Below are 20,305 nucleotides of genomic sequence, written 5' to 3'. Positions count from 1 at the left end.
GTCTGTAAAGTAAAGCAATGAATGTCAGGATGTTGGGATTCTTGGCGTGGAAGAGTCACCAGAGGGTGGGTAAAGCTACACTGGCAGAATTCATTGCTCGACTCACCATGTGGTCCCATCCAAGCACATCTACTCTTGTGAAACACCAGCATCTAGGATGGAGCTCAGCTGCTATCCAGGTGTTTGCAGCTGGGAACCCAAGCATAAGGAGGCCAGAGCCCTTAACAGCGACCAGGAGCCAAATTCCACTGGAGTTGCTTGTTGGTGGAAACCCACATGAGTGAGGCACCTGGGAGGGTCAGGGTCCAAGGGCCATGCCCAACGTCTGCAAGGACCTTAACTTATTTAACTTAAATCCTACATGCTTTCCTGATCATTGGATTGGCTTGTTTTCCTCACTTGCCAGAGTAATATCAATCCCAATGAAGTGTAGCAGTTTAATGAGCCTTTTCCCCCTCTTCTTTTCTTCATTTTTTTTTTTTTTTTTTTTTTTTTTTTTTAAATAAAAGAAGGCCCAGAAGTCAAATGAGAAACCAACAATTACTGCCACTGGTCCAACTCTAGGTGCTCTTCTCCATCAATTCAAGAATTTCTCTGTATACTTGTTCATACGCCTGCATACCCCAAATGAAATCAAAGTGGATGAATTCGGGAATGTACTTTTTGTATGCCAGATTGGTTATACGAGACAGTGTGATGTTTACATCTTCGGGGACTGAAATCCAGTCCTTGCCACCATACCATGCAGCAAGCGGGGTTTTCATATTTTCAGGCTCATAGAAGGGAGGTGTGGTCTGGAAGACAAATAGTGTGGCTTGAGGAAGGAAAGCCTGGGAGGTCACAGGCAAGTCAAATTTCAAAGTATTCCTGACTGCTGCTTGGAATTTCTCCCTTATCCCAAAAAACAGTACAGAAACTATCACCAGAGATCCTGACTATGTCTTGGGCTCCTGCACTTTTCACTAGAGAGTCAAAAAGTCATCACTGAATGACACCACAGACCTCTTTTTTTTGTAAGGAAGGTACAAACCTATAAGGTAAATTCCATAAATCCCATAAAATTCAGTCTCAGCCACTGCAATATTTTCATTGCCATTTTCTTTTTTCCTTTTTTTTTTTTTCCTCTTTTAAAACTGACAGATGAGAATGGATTTCTCTTACCTGGTTGTAATGAAGCATGTTGTCACTGCTGTAATCATAATATTTGAATTCCCCTGTTTGATAGAACTGGAAAAGGAGAGCTGTGTTTATTATCCATGCATTAGAGGGGACCATAAGAAAGATAAAAGAGGTGACCAGGGAACTGCACTGCTCCCTCCTACCACCAAGGCTCAGGGATGCTATTTGTAATGTGTGATATTGTCTTTTGGGAGGAGAGCTCAACCCCCAGGAAGATCTCAGCATGGCCTGCAACATCGCCTGACATTGCTCACATCTTTCATCCCTCCTCTCTTGGGTGGCTGGCAAGCTGCAGAACGTAGATGGCTGGAAGCTGAGGCCCTAGTAACCCACCGTGCACCTAGTGTACGACCAAGAGCTAGCCTCAAAGAAGACACGAATCAGGCCTTTGGGCAAGTTTCCTTTGTCTGTCATGGTCAATGTCTACAACAGAAGGATATGAGTCTGTGCATGTTTTCAGTGATTAGTTGTTGTATGATTAGTTGTCTCTACTAACCCTCAGCTCTTCAACTTTACTCTAGCAACTCCTGTGCTGGTTTATTACCAGTTTTTGCTTCCATCTCCATCTCCTACCAGCTCCAAAGACTCTTGGTCATCTTTTGTTGAAAGTCATGGCCAAAAGAACTGCATCTGCACCACTGTTTCATGCCAATTTCCCCCTTTCTCTCTACTATAGCTCTGCAGGGAGAGCAACGGAGGACTATACCCAAACACTGGGAAGAGGTCCTGGGCAGCTGAGAGAAGAGAACATGGGTCCTGGTTGCACGCGATCTTATTCTGCATCTGGAAATATTACCTGGCGCCAATGTAAGAAGGTTTTTAGGGATGTTGAATCAGGGTAGCGGGACAGGTAGACATCTATGCGGCTCTGCAAGAAAGCATTGGAGACATTTATTCTCGGCATGGAGGGAAATCCCATTGGAAATAAAACTGATCCAGTTCAGCAGCCACACAAGTCTTTCACTCACACAGGCTAGTTGGAGCTTGTATTTGTACAAGCTGCTTCGTCTTAGCTCTGTGAAGGCACAGCTCAGCCATACACACTGCTGACTTCAACGGTATGTGAACGTGCACCGCAGGCAGCAGCATGAAGGGTGCTGTAGAGCTCCCTTCAGTAAGCCAAGCAATTCCTATAGGATGCTGGGTCATGCTATGAATCTATGTAGTTTTCAAACCAAAGTAAAACTCCATATCTTGTGCTCAGGATCCTTTTGCAAAGACTATGTGCAACTCATCACAGTAGCTCTACATGTTGTTTCTAATGCATTTCCTCTTTGGAATATTAAGAAATTACACTGACATTTTCCTTGAGAAACAGTGGCCCAGCTCTAACTCCATCTATGATCAAGGACCTGTCTCCAATTTTACTCACGAGTGGTTTGTGGCAGGATCTGGACCTTGAAATCTTGGCCATCCCCAAGAAAATAGCCCTTCCCTGTGCGAGCAGGGTGTCCCTGGGACCACCCAGCTCACCCGGACATGTCCCCAACCAACCTACTGTAGCTGTAAGTGTTGGCCCTGGTGGCAGCTGGGCTGGTCTGGAGATCCGCATCCTGGTGCCTCCAGCCTGAATTTTGCTATGACTGTGTTCAGTGCAGTGGAGCACAGGGAAAGGCTCTGATTTGGGGCTAAATAAGGGATAGTAGGCTGAAGAGTCTGAGGCCCCACCTCTCCTAGCAGTGGATTGAAGGGGAGTTCATTCCATAAGAGCCCATCTTGTTATTAAAACACACATGAAATTACAAATCACTTAGTGAAAGAGAAACCCTGGGAGCCCCTGGAACACAGAATTAATTTCTTCGTTCTCCCTTTGATGTCATCCCTGCCAGGGAGACAACGTGCCCAGTGGGCGCGTGACCTTGTGTGCACTCTGGCCTTCCCTCTGGTGCCAGTGCAAGAGGATTGTGATGGCCAACACAACGGCCAATTGGAAAATGCTGACACAATGGCCAGATTTTTCGATGAATCAAAGGTGCAAAAGGCCATCAAAAAGTGACGACTTGGGCTCAAACAATGAGGAACTGGATGAGTTAAAAGGTAAGCTGGAATGTACATACCACATTTAAGCTGTTGGTAAACCCACCAGGCAAGCAAAGGGCCAAGGAACAAAAGCTTTTAAAGATGGAGTAGCTGCACAGACTGGAAATCGCTTGCCGCACAATACCCTTATCAAAGACCACCGTATTTCCTAAAATGAGCTGTGAAAGTCAAAGGCATTGATCAGTGTGGTTCACATTCCTCTTTTGCCTCCAGACGCTGCCCACCTCTCTGCTCACCCCTGAAAGTTGCTGTCTTCCTTGCTACAGCTTTGCTGTGCTTTGTAATTTTGGCTTTTCAGAAATGCCCATGGCCCTGGAAGAGCCCCGATCTTCCTAGAAGAGGTTTCTCCTAGGAGGACGGTCCCCAAAACAATGTCTAGAAATAGCTCTTGTCTGATTAGGGCTGGACAGGAGGATGCTTTACGCTGTTTAATGCCCCACAGGCTCAAGAGTGTAGGCACAAACGTACCCGCTCAATGCAAAGGGCACACAGAGGGCAGGGAAATGGAAGTCATGTACAAGCACTGCATGTCTCAGGTGATGATACCTTCCCATTCCCTCCTTCCCCTTCACACCAGATAAGCATGTGGTGAGGACGTACCTTAACCAGCCCCTCAGGAAGGTCAAACAGCCTTACCAAGGGTGTCTTTATATTTGAGTTTGTGGTGATAGGAGCCAAGGCAAAAAACATCTTGATTTTACGATCCAGCTCAGGAATGGATGAAAACGCAATGAAACCTGCGGGAGGAAGAAGGAAGCTCCCAGGAGTCTGTGCCCATCCAAAGGACCCTTGGAGGCGGCTCTAGCAGGTTGGTGACTTGACCTGAAGCCTTTGCTGCTGATGCATTTCAGCTCCCAGATTGACTGCTCAGCCCAGCTGCAGCTCTCACAAGTCCTTAGTGGGGCTCTGGAAGCAGTGGGATGTACCAAAAGCCATTGCAGCAATCGTTTTTGGGCTGTCACTGCTCAAAACTGTTCTCTTAAAGTAAACGGGGATGTTTACCTGCTCTTTTCCCTTCACTGTTTGGACGTGCCCACATGTTACACTCCCTGTCCAAGCTCTCAGAAGAATACTCCCAAACCGGAGGTGCACAGCTAACATAACTCTGACAGTGGTCCGATCTCCTTCTAAGTACCTGTGGTGGTGCCTTGAGAGTAAGCCACATAGTATAACTGCTCCTGTCCAGTTTTCTGCAGAATATAGTTGATTGTTGCTGGAAGGTCATACATGGCCATCTCATGAAAGCTGCAATAGAGACGGGCACATGACAAAATTATTGTTGCTGACCTTGAGAGCGATGGGCAGGACACAGCAAGGAGTGCCATGACCATTTGGGGAGCGGGCAAGGGCTCTGGCAGTTATGGGCACCCCTATGGTGTCTTGGTGGTGGTGTTTATGCCCACTGGCAGATGGTGCGACTGTTAGCAGCGCTGCTCCTCCAGCCTATGGACACTGCTGAGGGTACCAGGTACCTGCCCACCCTTCAGTTTCACAGAAAATACCTGTAAGCTGAGTATTCCTGGTGGTAAAAGTCAAACTCTTTGTGCTTTCGTGACCAGCTGTTCCCCCGGTTGTTTCCAATCCAGACGTCATAGCCGGCATCGGCAAGGATGAAACCCAGGCTGCTGTTGGGCAAGTTGGTAACCCAGATGCTTCCCTCTAACGCCAGGCCATGCTGCAGCAGGACCACAGACTTTGGAGCTGAAGAAAGAGGAAGGTGAAAGAAGAGTTATTTTCTTTGCCTACTAACAAAATTGACTGTTCACATCCAGGTATGACTTTGACAGCAACCCCCTGGGGAAGTGACCCCAGTGCAGGGAGGTAGTCACCTACGTCCTCAACCTCTTTGGAGAGGTTTTTTTGAAGTAAGCTCTTTGGTCATCCCAGGGCAGGGAAAACTGATACAGTGAAAGCTGAAAAATAAGGTTAGACTCCGCATTGAATGGAGCTTGCTAAATTATGCTCCCAGGAAGAAAGAAACCAAGCCCCATGTCTGTCTGGACAGTGACTGCGCCCTTTGCGTGGAGACTGGCCTCCTCACAGTGCCTTTTGTTTGGCTCAGGTACTCTGTGTCTGAAAACCCAGCGGTACCTCCAAGTACCTCCCACGGCACGGCAACATCATGCTGCCCCATTGCAAGAGACATGGGTACTGGAGGGGTCAAGAGCATCTCCTCCACCCACTTCTGCCCACTTTAAGCCTTATGGGCAAGTCTTTAGCTCCCCAGAACAAACTTAAGATCTTTTTTACAAAGGACCAGGAAGCCTGTAGGAAGAGAGTGGAAGAGAGGTTATGGAAAGGTTTAGTTTGGAAACGACCTCTGGAGGTCTCTGCTCCAATCCCCTGCTCAAAGCAGGTCCATCTTCACAGCCACAACAGGGTCAATGCAATGATATCTGAATTCATATGGTAGGGTGACCACAGGTTGCAGCATGAAAAAGTTGAAATAAAAAGTGACTTTCCTTTTTTTTTTTTTCTCCCCCCCTTTGTCTTTTCTTTTTTCTGTTGGTTTTTAGACCCTCAATATAAGACTCATATTTCCACCCTTGACAGTTGAGGACAAAGTGTCCTGAATGGAAATCTGTCTTTTTTACACTTATTTACCATGTTCACATGCCAGTCCTCCTGCTTCTCAAGAGAGGGACACCCTGCCAAGAATGGGGCATCACCCTCTCTGCTTTGAAACAGTGGTTCAAGTGAAGAACAGAAAGCAGCTGAAATGGTGAGATGGCATTGGATTGGACACAGGGTGTTTTTTTTGCTGACAAATGGCTTTTTGCTGCTCCACTGGCTGGCTTTGAGCTGGAGTAAAACCTGGGGCAAGATTTCTCTGTCCCATTCATTCTCCTTATCTTTTCCTTCCTCTTTGGAGCAGATCCTCTCAGAACAAGAAAGTCGGCATGGTTGGCACCTGCATTTCTTCTGCTCCCGAGGCTAATCCTCCAAGGAATGTTGTCTCCTTGAGGACCCAGCCCATGACAAGGCAGCCCTGACCATGGCCTGCTCCAGCCCAACAAAGCTCTCTGGGTCCCTGGACCAGGTAGATCTTCTCATGGCACTTACAGGGGCAGAACATGCTGCAGCTCTGTGCCTCTGCTTCATGGGAGGTGCTCATGCTTCTTGGGTTGTCTTTGCCATGAGGAATCCTCTGCATGGTGAGGTAATAGCCATCGTCTGTCACCACTTCATGCTCCTCGTAGGGGTACCCATGGTAGTGGATGATCTCACCCTGTGGGAAGGGAAGGACAGTGTGGGAGTGGTCCCCATGGAGGTGGGGGTCTCCATCCCGGTGGGTGTCAGGAAGACTAGCTAGGCAAAGCCAACAGTGGCTGCCCTGAGCAGGTGGTGGTGACTCTGCTGCCAGCGGGAGGGTGGAGTAGGGACCCCTCAATGTCCCTTTCACCAATGCTGTGGTGATGTCATGACTTCAGCTAAAATTTTTGGCAGGTGTGAGTTTCCCTCACTCCCTGAGCAGATCTGGTAAAGAAAGACCCATTGTCACTTTTCATGTTGCAATCAACGTTTGTGAAGAGCGGGGCAGCAATAACAGTGAAGCTCCAAGCCTGAGGCAGCTGCGTTAACCAAACCGGTCAACTTGGACCGAACTCCCCCATAAATGTCTGCCATAAATCTCTGTACCTAAGCACAGGGAGACGAAAGCTCTAATAAAACCCTGGTACCAAACCCTGGTGAAGATAAGATACACACACAGAGACCACGGGTCCTGCCCAGACTATGGCAGCACAGGTAGCCTGCATGCCCAATCAGGAAAAGACAGGAGAGAAGTCAGGACTTACAACATCCATGGACACCTCGGGGCTCGCATCTGACTTTTCACTGATGCACGTTAAATAAGCAATGGTTATGAACAGCCACATCGTGGTGCCCTGCAAAACATTGTCAACATGACGAGTGTGAGAGACACTGATGGAACTGACAGAGAAGCCAGGGACTGCACGCACTTCTCTTGGCCTGCATGACACTTTTGTTAGTACCTCAATCTGACCACTCAACAGGTGAAATAATTATAAATTTGAAATTCTCTAATTGGTTCTAGAAATTGCTCATTTTCCTGATCTTGAACAATGCCAGAGTCCAAACTCCGTTAGATTTTAATCACACATTCTCCATTAGATCCTTGTATTCAGAAAAATGCATGTGTGTGTATACAGCTATATTCTCCCAGGCAAATCTGGTCTTCAAGGGGATGATTATTGTATTGGGTTTGTGTGGCCAGGTTTTGGAAGTGGGAGGGCTACAGGGGTGGCTTCTGGGAGACGCTGCTAGAAGCTTCCCCTATGTCCGACAGAGCCAGTGCCATCCAGCTCCAAGATGGACCCACTGCTGGCCAAGACTGAGCCCATTGGCAATGGTGGTAGCACCTCTGAGATAACGCATTTAAGAAGGGAAAAAAAAAGTTGCTGCAGCACAGAAACTGCAGCCAGAGAGAGGAGTGAGGACATGTAAGAGAAACAACCCTGCAGACCCCCAGGTCATTGCAGAAGGAGGGGGAGGAGATGCTCCAGGCGCCGGAGCAGAGATTCCCCTGCAGCCCCTGGGGAAGACCCTGGTGAGGCAGGCTGTCCCCCTGCAGCCCAGGGAGGTCCACGGTGGAGCAGATCTCCACCTGCAGCCCGGGGAGGACCCCACGCCGGAGCAGGTGGGTGCCCGAAGGAGGTTGTGACCCCGTGGGAAGCCCACGCTGGAGCAGGTTCCTGGCAGGACCTGCGGATCTGCAGAGAGAGGACCCCACGCTGGAGCAAGTTTTCTGGCAGGACTTGTGACCCCGTGGGGGACCCACGCTGGAGCAGTGTGTGCCTGAAGGACTGCAGCCCATGGAAGGGACCACACTGGAGCATTTCGTGAGGAACTGCAGTCCGTGGGAAGGACTCACATTGGAGAAGTTTGTGGAGGAGGGGAGGAGTGTGAGGAGTCCTGCCCCTGAAGAGGAAGGAATGGCAGAGACAACGTGTGATGAACTGACCCCAACCCCCATTCCCTGTCCCTGCCCCCGTACGCCACTGGTGGGGGGGAGGTGGAGAAATCAGGAGTGGAGTTGAGCCTGGGAAGGAGGCGGGGGGGGGAAGGTGTTTTAAGATTTGTTTTTTATTTCTCATCATCCTACTCTGATTTGATCAGTAACAAATTAAATTAATTTTTGTTACATTTTCTCTCCCCTGTCCAGCTGAGGTGGGGGAGTGATAGCGTGGCTTTGGTGGGCACCTGGCATCCAGCCAGGGTCAACCCACCACAATTATAGCATATTCGTTTAAGACAATGGCTTGGATGGTCAGAAAAATAGATTATTTTGTTGAACTGATAACTGAACTAATCCGGAGTAAACCACCCAATTTTAAGTTGCAGGACCATGGAGGGTTTTGTTCTTAATATGAAATGATGTGATTTGGTTGGGCTCTCCTTATGGCTGAAAGAGACCCTGGACGCACCTGAGCTGTTTTTGCAAACCGGAGTGAAATACTGTCCCAGGAGACTCGCTGTTCTTCCTGGGAAGGATTTTGAAGTATCTGTTTTGGTGTTTTCCTACCACAAACCATTTTACTCTCATTTTATTTGTTGGAGACAAGAAGTCTGCAACAGAAATACTGCCTCAGCTCTTGTGTGTCATGCTTAAATAGTTAAATTGTGTGGAGCCCACAGCAAGGACCCCTGCCAAATCCTGCCCAATGCATGTGCCTGTGCTGGGCTGTGTGGGAAGCGGCAACCACGGCGAGATGCCAGCTCCAGGTATCTTGCATCCACCTCATTGCTTCCCTGCAAAATATCTTTCTGGGGAAAGAAAGGAGAACTGCAAGCAGGTTTCTGTCATTTCCCAGCTAACCTTCATCATCCTTTCTCTCTTCTGCTGGAGGAACCGGCTTCCCATGCTGCAGGAGGTGGTTTTGCAGCTGGGGAGAAGGCCGTCTGCTCCCTCTGCTGTCCCTGGAGCAGATCCGTGGAGTATCACACAGGCACAGCCGCTCTGCTGGAAGGGACCTTGGGACACCCTTTGTCCACCCTCCTGCTCACAGCATGAGGTCAGGGTGGCTGTGGCTCGGCTCAGCAGAACCCTGAGCCCTCCTCCCACCCAGAGCAGTGACACCCCACCTCCTATGGCTGCTTCCCACTCTGGGGAAGGAAGGGTTTCCCACCTCCATCCTGACCCCCCCAGGGCTACAATTCGGGGCTGAGACCCCTCCGTTGCATTGCCTGTCATTGCCGACATCCCTGCTGTGCAGCCGGGCTTTCCTTCCCTAGGGAAAGGCGGTTGAGGGATCATTCCTGGGATGGTCCTGAGGAGCATGTGGGTCTCTGGGATGCGTGGGCAGAGGTGGGAGACACAGCGAGGGTGGCAGCCACGTCCACTCACCACAGCCCTTCTGCAGCTGCCCGGTCCCAGGAGACTTTGGTCTCATTACTTTTAGGACAGCCTTTCAGAAAAGCAAGGAGAGACAGAAAGCATTTTTGAGGTGTAACGTCACGAGAATAGCATGCAAATTCAAGGGAAGAGCCTTGCCCGGGATGGCCCTTTCCTCCTAACAGCCAACCTGCTAAAAGATTCCTTCTGTGAAGGACCCCTGAGCTCATCAGACTGCGAGAGCTCATGGTCACCTCCGAGAGGTGCAGCAGCGTGAAACCTCTTCCACCAGCAGCACGGTCCTGACCCCCCGCGTGTTCCCACCGCCCCTCCTGTGAGCAGAAACGACTTTCCTTCCGACCCAGGACTCCCAGGGAAGCTCCGCCGTCCTATCCATGGGGCTCTTCAACTACCTACGTCTCTCCTCCGCTGTCCCCAGGGGTGGACCCTTGCTGGCAGCCTGTGCAAAGGCAGAGGCACCCAAGGAGGGAGGATTACCTGTCGCGGTCCGGTGGCTGCAGCAGAAGAGGTGTGGGTGCCTTTCTTCCTGACGTCTGCCAAGCAGGAGGTCCTCCCTGCCTGAGCACGCTGCTCTCAGTCACCACGCATTGGGCTATTATTCCTTCTGCTCTGTGCGTTTGGGAGCATCACGGGTTGCCACTCCCTCTAATCCTTTCTCCTGTGAACAGGTAATTTACCTGAGGGCTCAAGTCTGCTCTGAAAGGAGACACCCATCCTGCCCAGGCTCACTAGGGAATATTTTTGTGGCACTACGGAAGAGCTGAGAGCTGTAACAAATCGGTTATTTCCACTCGATGTGGCACAGCTTCATCTGACGTCACCCGTGGCCTCTGTGAACTGGAGGACATGCAGCCTCTGGACCAGTGTCCACCTGCCCTGGGGCTGGCGTGGGTGCACGGGGCTGGTGTGGGTGCACGGGGCCGGTGTTGGTGCCTGGGGCTGGCGTGGGTGCATGGAGCTCAGCAGGTTGCATGGGGCTGGTGTGGGTGCTCAGGGTGCTGCGGGGTGCCTGGGGCACAGCAGGGTGCATGGTGCCAGCTTAGCTCATCCCAGCAAGCTCCTGTGGGGAACCCACCCAGCTCTGTTTGGCTCTTCTTGTTGCCTCCCAGGGTGTAACAAGCCACTGCCTGGAAACGCAAAACCTCCCAGTCTCATAATGACTGCTGGGGGTGCTCCTTAAAAAATAAAAAAGAAATCCATCCCCAAGGAGGGAAGAAGGTCTCACCAGCCATTGCATGCAGCTTTGATGGGAGGACGTGTCTTTTCTTACTGAGCACAAAGGTTGCCCATCTGGACCACAGTAAGAGGTGACTTTCTCTGGTGGGTGTCTGCACCCACTCAATTTTCAGTTACCTCCATCAATTCAACAGCAAAGTTTACAAAGCCTCCTGCTCCTGGAGGGGCTTCCTGTGGAGATGTCACCACTTCTGGGAAGACCCTGGGGTGGGTGCACAGCCTCGGGGGGCCATGGACACCGCATCCCAGTGACTCTGCCCTCCCCTCTCTGCAGTCCCCCATCCCCTCGGTGCCATGGCTCTCCTCTGAGGTGACTGCCTGTCCGAAGCCACTTTAATCTCGTGTACTCTTTCCTAAATTTCTTGGTGCTACCTGCTCTTCAGCTAGCTGCTTTCTGGTCATGTAAGCATGGATGTCTTGGACCGATTGTCGTCAATGGGATGGTGCTCTCTGAAGGAAAAGGGAAAGCCTGGGCAGCAGAAGGTGCTGTGAAAGCGCTGGTGAGGGAGGTGACCTCCTGCCCAAACCCTCATGGAAAGTGTAGCGTTTGGGTATATTTAAAAAAACCTCCCACGGTCGTCCACCTCTCCTCAAGTATGAGGTGCCCCCTCATGAAGGAGTTCTGTAGCCTGGATGCAGCCACCCAGGGCAGGAGCTCTGTTGGGATGGAGCCCTCTCTGCTGGGAAAACGGGAAAGTGCAGTCTGGCTGGGTTATGAACATCCATGTTATGAACTGGAATGCTACCTACCGGCTGTGTTTGTGCTGCTTCGGCTGGGCAAGAGGTGTGTTTTCCTTGCATTCCTTATAATGCATTGATAAGTCATGCTGTTATTTTGGGCCCTCAACAACCTGCTGCAGCTGTGAAGTTGGCTCTGATGGGGGCCAAGGTAGGACCCTGGAGGCAGCTGCTGCCCTGGTTGACTCTGCATTTCTTTGCTCTGCAGTTGTGGAGGAGCAGGAAGGGAAGAAATAAGCCCCCTCCATAAGTCCCCCATGTTTTTCAGCTGGTTATAAAGCTTATTGGTGTTCATTCTGATGCAGAGCAGGTGAGGTGTTTCTTCTTGTGTGGGCATCTGTGCTGTTGAGTTTAGTTTAGCAAAAAACTTGAGCCCAGTTTTTTCTGGTTTGTCAGTAGGACAGTGCAAAGACAGAAAAAAACCCCAAACCCCAGGGCACTTCTGTCTCCAGTTTGCTTTCCTCCTTTGTGACCAGGGGGAGAAGCATGGTTTTGTGCAGTCTGCGCTGAGGTCCATTGCTACCTTATCATTTTACTGCTTACATGACTAACCCCCTCCCTCCACCTGAAGCTATTTTGCAAACCACCGCAGGTCAGCAGCAGGGTGGAAAGACAGCGTTGGCTTCAAGGAGAGGCAGTTGTCCCCTGGACTCTGGGCTGTGAGGGGTGGAGCAGCCCCTTCATAGGTTCCTCCTTGGGCAGTGGGTTGTGTGGCCGCAGTGTTGGCCAAGGGGCAGGTCCAGCCCTGGAGATGCATCTTCACAGGCTCCATCCTTTCCAACCTGAGTGTCCCCAGGCCCCTCAGTATCTCTCAGCTCCCGCTTGGTGGGGGAAACCACATCCTGACTCTAGCTATGATTTTGCTGATTATTGGCCATGCACATGCTCATTGTGCTGAAGGCACTGGGCACCATTTAAATTGTACCGACAGAAAAACGGTGATGGCTGAGCAGATGGTGCCAAAGCAGTCTCCTCAGATGCTCTTTGAGCCTCTTGGTGAGGTGCATGTGTTTGGGAGCCCACCCTTCGATGGACAGATGGAGCCACAGGGAGGTGACAACCATCACACGTGTGCTGGGTGCTCTCAGGGAATATGCAGTAGCTTTTCACCCCTGTATTCAGGGGTATTTTGATATGCAAAGCAAAGGTCTCTTTGTGCTCACAAGCCGAAGGACATGCCAAGAGGGACTTGTGCTGACATGTGGCTGTCCTGGCCAAAAGGAAAAGCCGAGGGCTTGATCCAGTGAGCAGCTCTCTGAATCTGCCGGGCAACCCACTGAAATGCATCTGAACCTGTTCAGCAGGTGAATACCTGCCTTTGAGCACGGGGGTCTCCCACTGCTCAGTGCCCCGTCCCTGGGACACCCCACTCGCACAGGGACGGGCTGTTGCCTTGGGGCCGCATGGGGTTTCCCGTGCTGCAGCTGGGGCCCTCGCTGTGCCCCTTAGAGCAGAGTCCGGCCCCGGTGCCTCCGGGACCCCTTTGGGCAGGGGGAGATGCCGTTGTGTCTGGCTGAGCAAGCCCAGCTCCCCCAGCCTCTCCTTGCACAACCTGGCCTCCACCCACCATCTCCAGGGTATCCCCAGGCTCACTCCAATTTGAGGGTGTCTCACTAGTCCCTGCGAACCCCAAATCAGATACAGCATCACGGTTTGGCCTCCCCGATACCAAGCAGAGGGAATAATTCCCTCCCAGGGCCTGCATCCACACACACATCTCCTCTGGCTTGAGGGGAGCGGGAGGGCCAGGTGAGGCGTCATCCTTCCCGCAGAGCAGCTGAGCCTGTCCGGGAGGAGAGATTAAGGAGGTGGGGCAGGGGCTGGAGAATTAGGGGGGTAGGTGTAGGGTGAGCTGTGGGCTCACAGCTTGTGCAGAGAGGTACAGAGGAGAGCAGGCATTTCTGGAGAGGGTGTGAAAGGAAGGACCTCTGAAGGACTGAGGAAGACTCGTCAGGCTTTGCTGCAAGCCACTGAGGTAGATGAAGGTGAGCCTGGAGGCCAGAAGCTGCCTTTAAAGACACAGGGAGCGCGGGCAGAACTAACTCCTTTCTACCTGCTGCCCTTGGTGGGCAGTGCCCCTGCCCACATCCTGGTGGGACCTGGCTTTGCTGCACCTGGGGGCTTTCTGGGGAGCTTCTGCAAGGAGAAGGTGCGTGCAGGTCTGCCTGCAGACCTCTGTGCATCTCAGGAGCCCCCTCTGTCTGAGCCTGCTCTGGGGACAGCAGATCGCACTGGGGATGGTGTGTGACCACTGCAGAGAACCACAGCTTGAAGGTCATCAGCTGGGCTAGGGAGGAGCAGTCTTTGGGGAGCATCCCCACAGCCATTGCAGGCTCCGGGGTGGTGGGAAGGAGGGGGTAAGACTTTGAGGTGTCATTGGAATGGTATTGGATGCCCAAGCTGTGGTGGTGGGGAAGCTGAGGGAGAAGGGTCTCATGCCATATCTGCTGGTGGAGGTTGTCCCTGATGCTGGAAGCTTTGGGCTGGGACAAGGCTGAGATCCAGGTTTTATGGGGTGCCTTGGTCTTTGAACAATAACCAAGAGCTCTTTCCAGCCCATCTTTATGCAGTGGGCAACGTAATCCCCAAGCCTGGTGTCTTCTCCTCGCATTGCTTCCGCTGTCTGCCTTGGAGGGAGCCGTGCAACTGTTGGCTCCTGCTGATGGTCCTCAGATGCAGTCTCCCTTTATAACTCAGCCACATCCTCACATCTCTGAGTGATGCACCATGGCCTGAGTTCAGCCCATGTGTGCTGGGGATGAGCTGGCATCAGCCCAGCTCTGCAGCTTGCCTGCCCTGTGACATCTTTCCTCCTTTTGCAGCTGAAAACAGCGTGCAGTGCCATCCATAGCCACCTTCTCACATTCTGTTGGGTGGCATGCAGGTGGCTGCCAGTGTTAACGAACACATCCCTAAATAAAAGGATGCCAAACCCACTTTTGCCACAGGGCTCATGGGTTCCTGGAAGAGCAAGCCATGACCTGCTGGCTTGACAAGGAGCCAAGCTGCTGCGGTCATGTGCTGGAAGCCTTGAGGTCCCCAGGGAAGCTGCGGAGGGCTATGAAATGACTCTGGGTGCAGGGAGGAGAGCCATAGGTGTCATGAGAGGGCTTGTCTTAGCACATTCTCAGCTGTGTCATGACCATGGGCTTAGCTGCCTGGAGCTGCCCAGGAGCTGGGGACAGGTTTCCAAGGCCTGGAGGTACACCAGGATTTAGGGTGCTGGGGAAGCTGGCACTGCCACCCCAGGCTGAGGTGGCCCCACTATGGTTCCTAGAGTCTGTCTTACCCTTTGCCCTCTTCCCTCCAAGGTGAATTTTCTCGCTTCTGCTCTGCCTGCCAGAAAAGCAAGGGCTGTCTACCATGTCTGCACACAGGGACCAGCGCAGTGGAAGAAACAGCTCTTTCAGAAAGGACAGACACATCACCTTCTATTTGATAACAACTTCTGCTTGACAGGAAACAGCTTCAGGGTTCCCCAAGGCTTTTTCTGATGGCCAAGCTGCCAAGGGGGCACCTGGTCCCTGCAGATGGGAGTTGCCAGTTATGCCTCACCAGCGTCTCACCCAGAGACTTAAGAGTTGATCTGTTGTAGATGTCAAGCCGACATGATCTGCTCTTTCTTGTGTGACGCTTTTTGTTCCTGGAACAAAAGAAGGAGCAGCCTTTGGACCTGGTGGTCAGCATCTTACTGGGACAGATGCATTGTAATGGTCCCTTGCTGGACCAGTGGGTTACTGAAAGGGACCTCCCTGCCCTGCACAGGCTCCTGTAGTCACCAGAAGGTCGGGCTTTGGACCAAAGCACGGCCAGTGTCACTGGGTTTAGCTGTAGGAAGGCTGTGGAAGGGTGATGTGCTGGAGGGGACAGTGTCCCAGAGATCTCGGCATTGCTGCTGGGACTCTGTGCTGACACAAGCTCTTGCAAAGCTTCCTCATGAGTCAGCATGGGAGCTGGGCCGTGGGCAGAAGGCACGGTATTCAGGAGTGATGCCATCGGTGATGCCAAATGTGCGTCTCAGCAGGCACAGACACCTGAATGCAGCTACTGGGCAGATGTGGCTGCCATGTAGGTTTTGGGGAGCTCTGAGTAACGGTCACCACTCTTGATGCCCCTGACCCACCATCAGATGCCTACCCCTCATCATTTGCAGAGCCCCACGCAGACACACTCAGTGTTAGTCGTGTTGTATATTTGATGGGAACAATGCCTGCAACTTATGGAGCAAGGAAGAGACAAAACAATGTTTTCCCCACACAACCAACTGTTGATCTTGTTCTGCAGGGCACTGGACAAGACATAATTTATTATGTAGGCCTTTCTTGGGACAACCCTTTAGCAGTGTTGATACAGGAAATACCATTCCTGTAATGCTGTAGGACAGGGTAGAAGTCACAGTACAAAAGCATCTTGCCTCAAGTGGGAAGCTGTTGCAAAATCTTCCTCTTCTTGGCATCCAGTAATATCTTGCTCTAGCAATCGCATGCTGGTGGCTTTCCGTGCCACTTCTTCACCTTTTACTTGTGTTTGCATTCTTCATGGGTACCTGCGGTTGAGGCTGTCAGTACAAGGTACAACACCCTACCTAAATAGAGCCTTGGATCTTTTTCTTGATCAAGTTGATGATTAAATGCCTACTTTGTTCTATGGCACTTCTGAGCATGGTTTGCACTCTTTTCTAGTAGGAACACCTACCTTCGCCTTGTCAGGTCCATGCCTGATCCTGCCTGAAAGGTCACTTAGGGCAGGGCATTCCTAGCCCAGTATTTTGCCACCTCTATGCAGCTGTTTTCAAGGCAGGAGAGGCTGCAAACATGTCCATTCAGACCAAGTAGGAGTGCAGTGAGCAGCAAGGTCATGGGCAGAGGTGTTTGTAGGTGCTTGACTCGGGGGAAGTGTTACTGCAAGTCCTCTATACTTCTTATGCTTCCTTTGGGTTTCATTGCATTTTCTTCTATACCCCAGGTGACTCAAAAAAAACCCCAAACCCCAAACTAGTTTTGCACTGTGTCCTCTCCACATTCTTCAAAACACTAAATGTCCTCTACCAAACATGCTATATCCACCAGAAGCACCAGATATACATGCTCTGGTTTGCACAAGCCGCTGTAAAAGAGTTTGGAAAAAGGCTACAGGATAAGTTTGCAGGTAATAAGTGCTGCCTTCTGGATTGCTTGCACTGTGCTATCAGCACCGTGAGCCCTGAACTTGAGTCCTGACATTTGTGCTCAAAGAAAGGCCACGTGAGCAGTCCCAGCCTTGCACTGAGTTACCGAACGAGCCCATTTCCTCCAGGAGCTCCGCTGGGTGTGGGGAACGGCGTCCAAAGGCCCTGTAATTAAATGAAGCTCTTGCAAAGTGCCACATCCTGCTCTTTCATGTGAGCATTTAAATTTAGGAAAACAAACAAACAATAATTCTGTTGGTGAAAACCACAATAAACATGGGTCTATCCGAGCCAGATACATTTCACACTGACAGAGGAAATATTCTGCTCATCTGTGATACTACCCCAAAAGAGTCAGGAGCACTTTGTGATGCATTCTGTCTTCTGCTGGGCTAATTCCCCACCTGGATGCTCATTTCTTGAGTTCCTTCAACCGAGGTGACACTGTCCTTCCAGAGCTGTGCATAAACTTAGTCCATGGAAGACATGGCAGGACATCTCTGTGGCCTCCAGTCACCACCTCAGAGCAATGTGGTGCAAAGAGCAAAACCTGCTTGTTTTGGTAGCACTGAACAAAATATATCAATCAGTAAGGTGAAGATCCTCCCACTGTATGGGAATGGGCTGCTCTGTTTCTCAGGGAGGATGGTGGTGTGTCTGTTGGCACCCAAATTCAAGAAGAAGTAAGCACCCATGGAGTGGAAACTCCAGCTTTTGGCCAGGTTGCTGCTGTGTGTGTGAAACCTATATCTTCTTCAGCCAGGGCAGCTCCTCACCTCTTGTGCACATGGCTGCCAGGAGGAGCAAGCTGCCCAGGCAAACCTGTCTTAGACCAATTTATTTGGCAATAGACCTATCACCTTGTGTCTTGCCACATGAGTCCAATTTGCTCTCCAAAGCGATGTCCTCGAATAACTTCCCAATACAAACTCTGCCATTAAAGCTTATGAGTCAGGACCCAAGGAAGAAAGCTGGGTCTGGCGTGAAAGGGTTCTTCTCCAGTCAGGCTGGTTTGGCCCTGGAAATGATGCAGCCTGACTTGAGAATCAAATGGTTGTGCTGTGAAATGAGCGGATTCCAATTCGGTCCTGGCCTGGGCTTTCTTCTAACCCAGGTGACCTATTGCATCACAGACTTTGGACTTGAAGCTCCCTGCAAAGAGCCTGACTTGCCGGTGGTCCTGCGGAGACACGATGCTGGCGAAATACATTTGTTGCTTGTTCAGGTCAAGGCACCGACTCGGAGTCCCCTGTCAGACTTGTGGTTCCTGGGACTTGCATAACCCACAGGAAGGAGGAACAATTCTTTCTTAATGTCTTTGCTGCCATTAAAGTCACATTCAAAAGCAGTTCAAAACCAAGGGCACATCAGCATGGCCAGGGCAGACACATGTCCAGAGGTGGCTGGCAGTAAATGCCCAGGGAGGGTATGAGCAGGGCTGTGGCATGGGGAGAGGACTTTCAAAATGATGTTTATGGCCAATACTTCAGATCTCATTATTTATTTTACATGCAGGGACCATAGTCAAAGGCGATACATTGGGGCATGCGAACCATGAGCCTGCTGTCCCAGGGCTCCACCAGCGCTCCACCTGTGCTTTGGTCCGTGCATCAATACCCACGTCCCACCAGGAAAAAAGGGGGTCCCAGGTTCTCGGGAAGCTCTTGAAGGTCCATGGGGTAGTGCAAGGAAGGGAGGATCTGGGCTGTGACCTTGTGCAGCTCCCATGCTAACTGCCCTGTTTTCCCCAGCTGGCAAAAAGTGGAGAAGTCCAATATCTCAACCATGAGAGATGTGGCAGAAGTACACCCAGGTGGGACCCCAGTCTCTCATTCTCAGTGAGCACTGCACAGGAGCTGGGAAACACATAGACCAGAAACTGTTAATGCATTAATTGCTGTCCCATATGCCAGGCTGGTTATGCTTGTTTTCCTCCACCTGGCTTTTTCCTGGATGCTGCTCTGCAGTCACACTGGGTCCACCTCGGCTAGACAGAGCCACAGTTGCTGGCGACAGTCCCACTGTGAATGGGAGGCTGGGATGCAGACCCCAGAGGTTCCTTCCCACCACCATTGCTCTCCTGGCAGGAGAGGTGATGGGGCTGGAAGACACGCGGTTGAAGGGACCTGCAGATGCGGAGCCGTCGTGGAGGGCTGATTGTCACACTCGCCCATGTGAGATTTGCTTTGCACCCTTTGGATTTCCACTCTCGGGATCTCCACATTCATAAAAGTCAGACCGTCGGCGTCATGTGAACTTGGTATCTCTTCTTCCTTTCCTTTGCCTCTTCCCTTTCAATCCAGGCATGGTTGCGCCTCCTCCTCTAGGCAGTGTGGTCATCCTTGTGCCTGCTGCTGACATGCAGAGCTGACATGCACTGCCAATGGGTACCTACACCAGGAAAGCCAAGTGCGAGCAGCCAGTGACCTGTCTGGCAACCCCAGAGCACGTTGCCCTTCGTATTACAGATGAGGCGCCTGGAATCCCTCTGCAGAGGTATGCCAAACATGCAGCTCCCAATTGCAGGATGCCCCAAGGCCTGGGTATTCCCAGTGATGGGGACATTACCCAACAGCTCGTTATCTACCTTCAAGATGTGGCGCTTTGCTGCTGAGCTTCCTGGAGTTCAGGATGCCGCATCTGAATCATCGGGCTGGAGAGGAAGAGTGGGTGGTGATTGGAGAGGGACTGGGCTTTCGGATGTTGATGGACGAGTTCCAGCTTCTCTGTGTGTCTTTATAAGCCGAGAGGATGGGTTCGCTCAGCGCTGCCAACTCTCCCGACTGCACGGACAGGCGTGGAGCAGCAGGTCAGGTTGACATGCAATGCGTACTGTCCTTCTAGCCCAGGCTGTTGCTGAAAGAAAGGATTCCAACCAAGTCAAGAGGCTTTATTGTCCCTCCAGTTATTCATTTTATGCATGGAGAACTTGGGTGTTTTGGTCACCATCGCAGTTAAAGTGTCCTCTGAAGTGTCTGCTTTGCAGTTCTGCATCTGAGCTCCTTGTTTTTCGCAAGCATGAGCTATGGTGCTTCCCCGTGAGCTGAGGGAGCACTGTGAGTCCTCCTGGCTGTGGTTAGATGTTTTCCTGGTCTCCACCCATTTTGGCTCTGTGGAGGAGATGGGGTGTCCCTGCACCCCTAGCTTTGACTTGGTTGGTTTATCCTGGGCTGATGCATGGGGAATGGCACCTCTGAGAAGGAGAAGAGACCATCTCTGCTTACCTCTGTCCTGCTTGCCTGTGCCCAGGGACTCACAGCTGAGCAGCAGTTTGCCGCTAGAGATGGCGGTTCTGGGTTTGGATGGTGGGACATGTTGCAGTCTCTCTTCTGAGGAAGGCACTGTTGGGCCCTTCTCAAGTTTGTTGATGTGCTCTGGTACATACTTCGGCTTGGTGCCAGAGGCAAGCGGCAGGAGGACCCACGGCTGAGTTGAGTGGTCCAAAACACTGGGGGTCTGAGCCCAGGGGTGCCGTCAGATGGTGCTGAAGCTCTGAAGCGTGGCAGCATGCAGCAGCACCAGCTAGAGATGGGCAGTCAGGGGCTGGAGGAGATAGCCCTGCTGTGGCC

The 20,305-nt window shown here is 51.5% G+C and overlaps 1 protein-coding gene across 1 annotated transcript; it reads right to left on the bottom strand.

Annotated features, from left to right (window-relative positions):
* Positions 1-560: 560 nt before the first annotated feature.
* On the bottom strand, positions 561-10,404 carry LOC126042743 (lipase member M-like). The gene is made up of 10 exons (XM_049810362.1): positions 10,306-10,404; positions 7,017-7,106; positions 6,283-6,448; positions 4,722-4,920; positions 4,355-4,464; positions 3,820-3,956; positions 3,237-3,377; positions 1,976-2,047; positions 1,162-1,227; positions 561-794 (listed from the first exon to the last, which is right to left on the bottom strand). Exons 2-10 carry the CDS (start codon positions 7,095-7,097, stop codon positions 561-563), a joined length of 1,206 nt encoding a protein of 401 aa, XP_049666319.1. The 5' UTR covers positions 7,098-7,106; positions 10,306-10,404.
* Between the last annotated feature and the right edge of the window lie 9,901 nt (positions 10,405-20,305).

This window comes from Accipiter gentilis, chromosome 9 (assembly GCF_929443795.1).
Source record: "Accipiter gentilis chromosome 9, bAccGen1.1, whole genome shotgun sequence".
Lineage (NCBI taxonomy): Eukaryota > Metazoa > Chordata > Aves > Accipitriformes > Accipitridae > Astur > Astur gentilis.
Note: the sequence above shows the minus strand (reverse complement) of the source record. Positions and strands in the feature narration are given on the sequence as shown.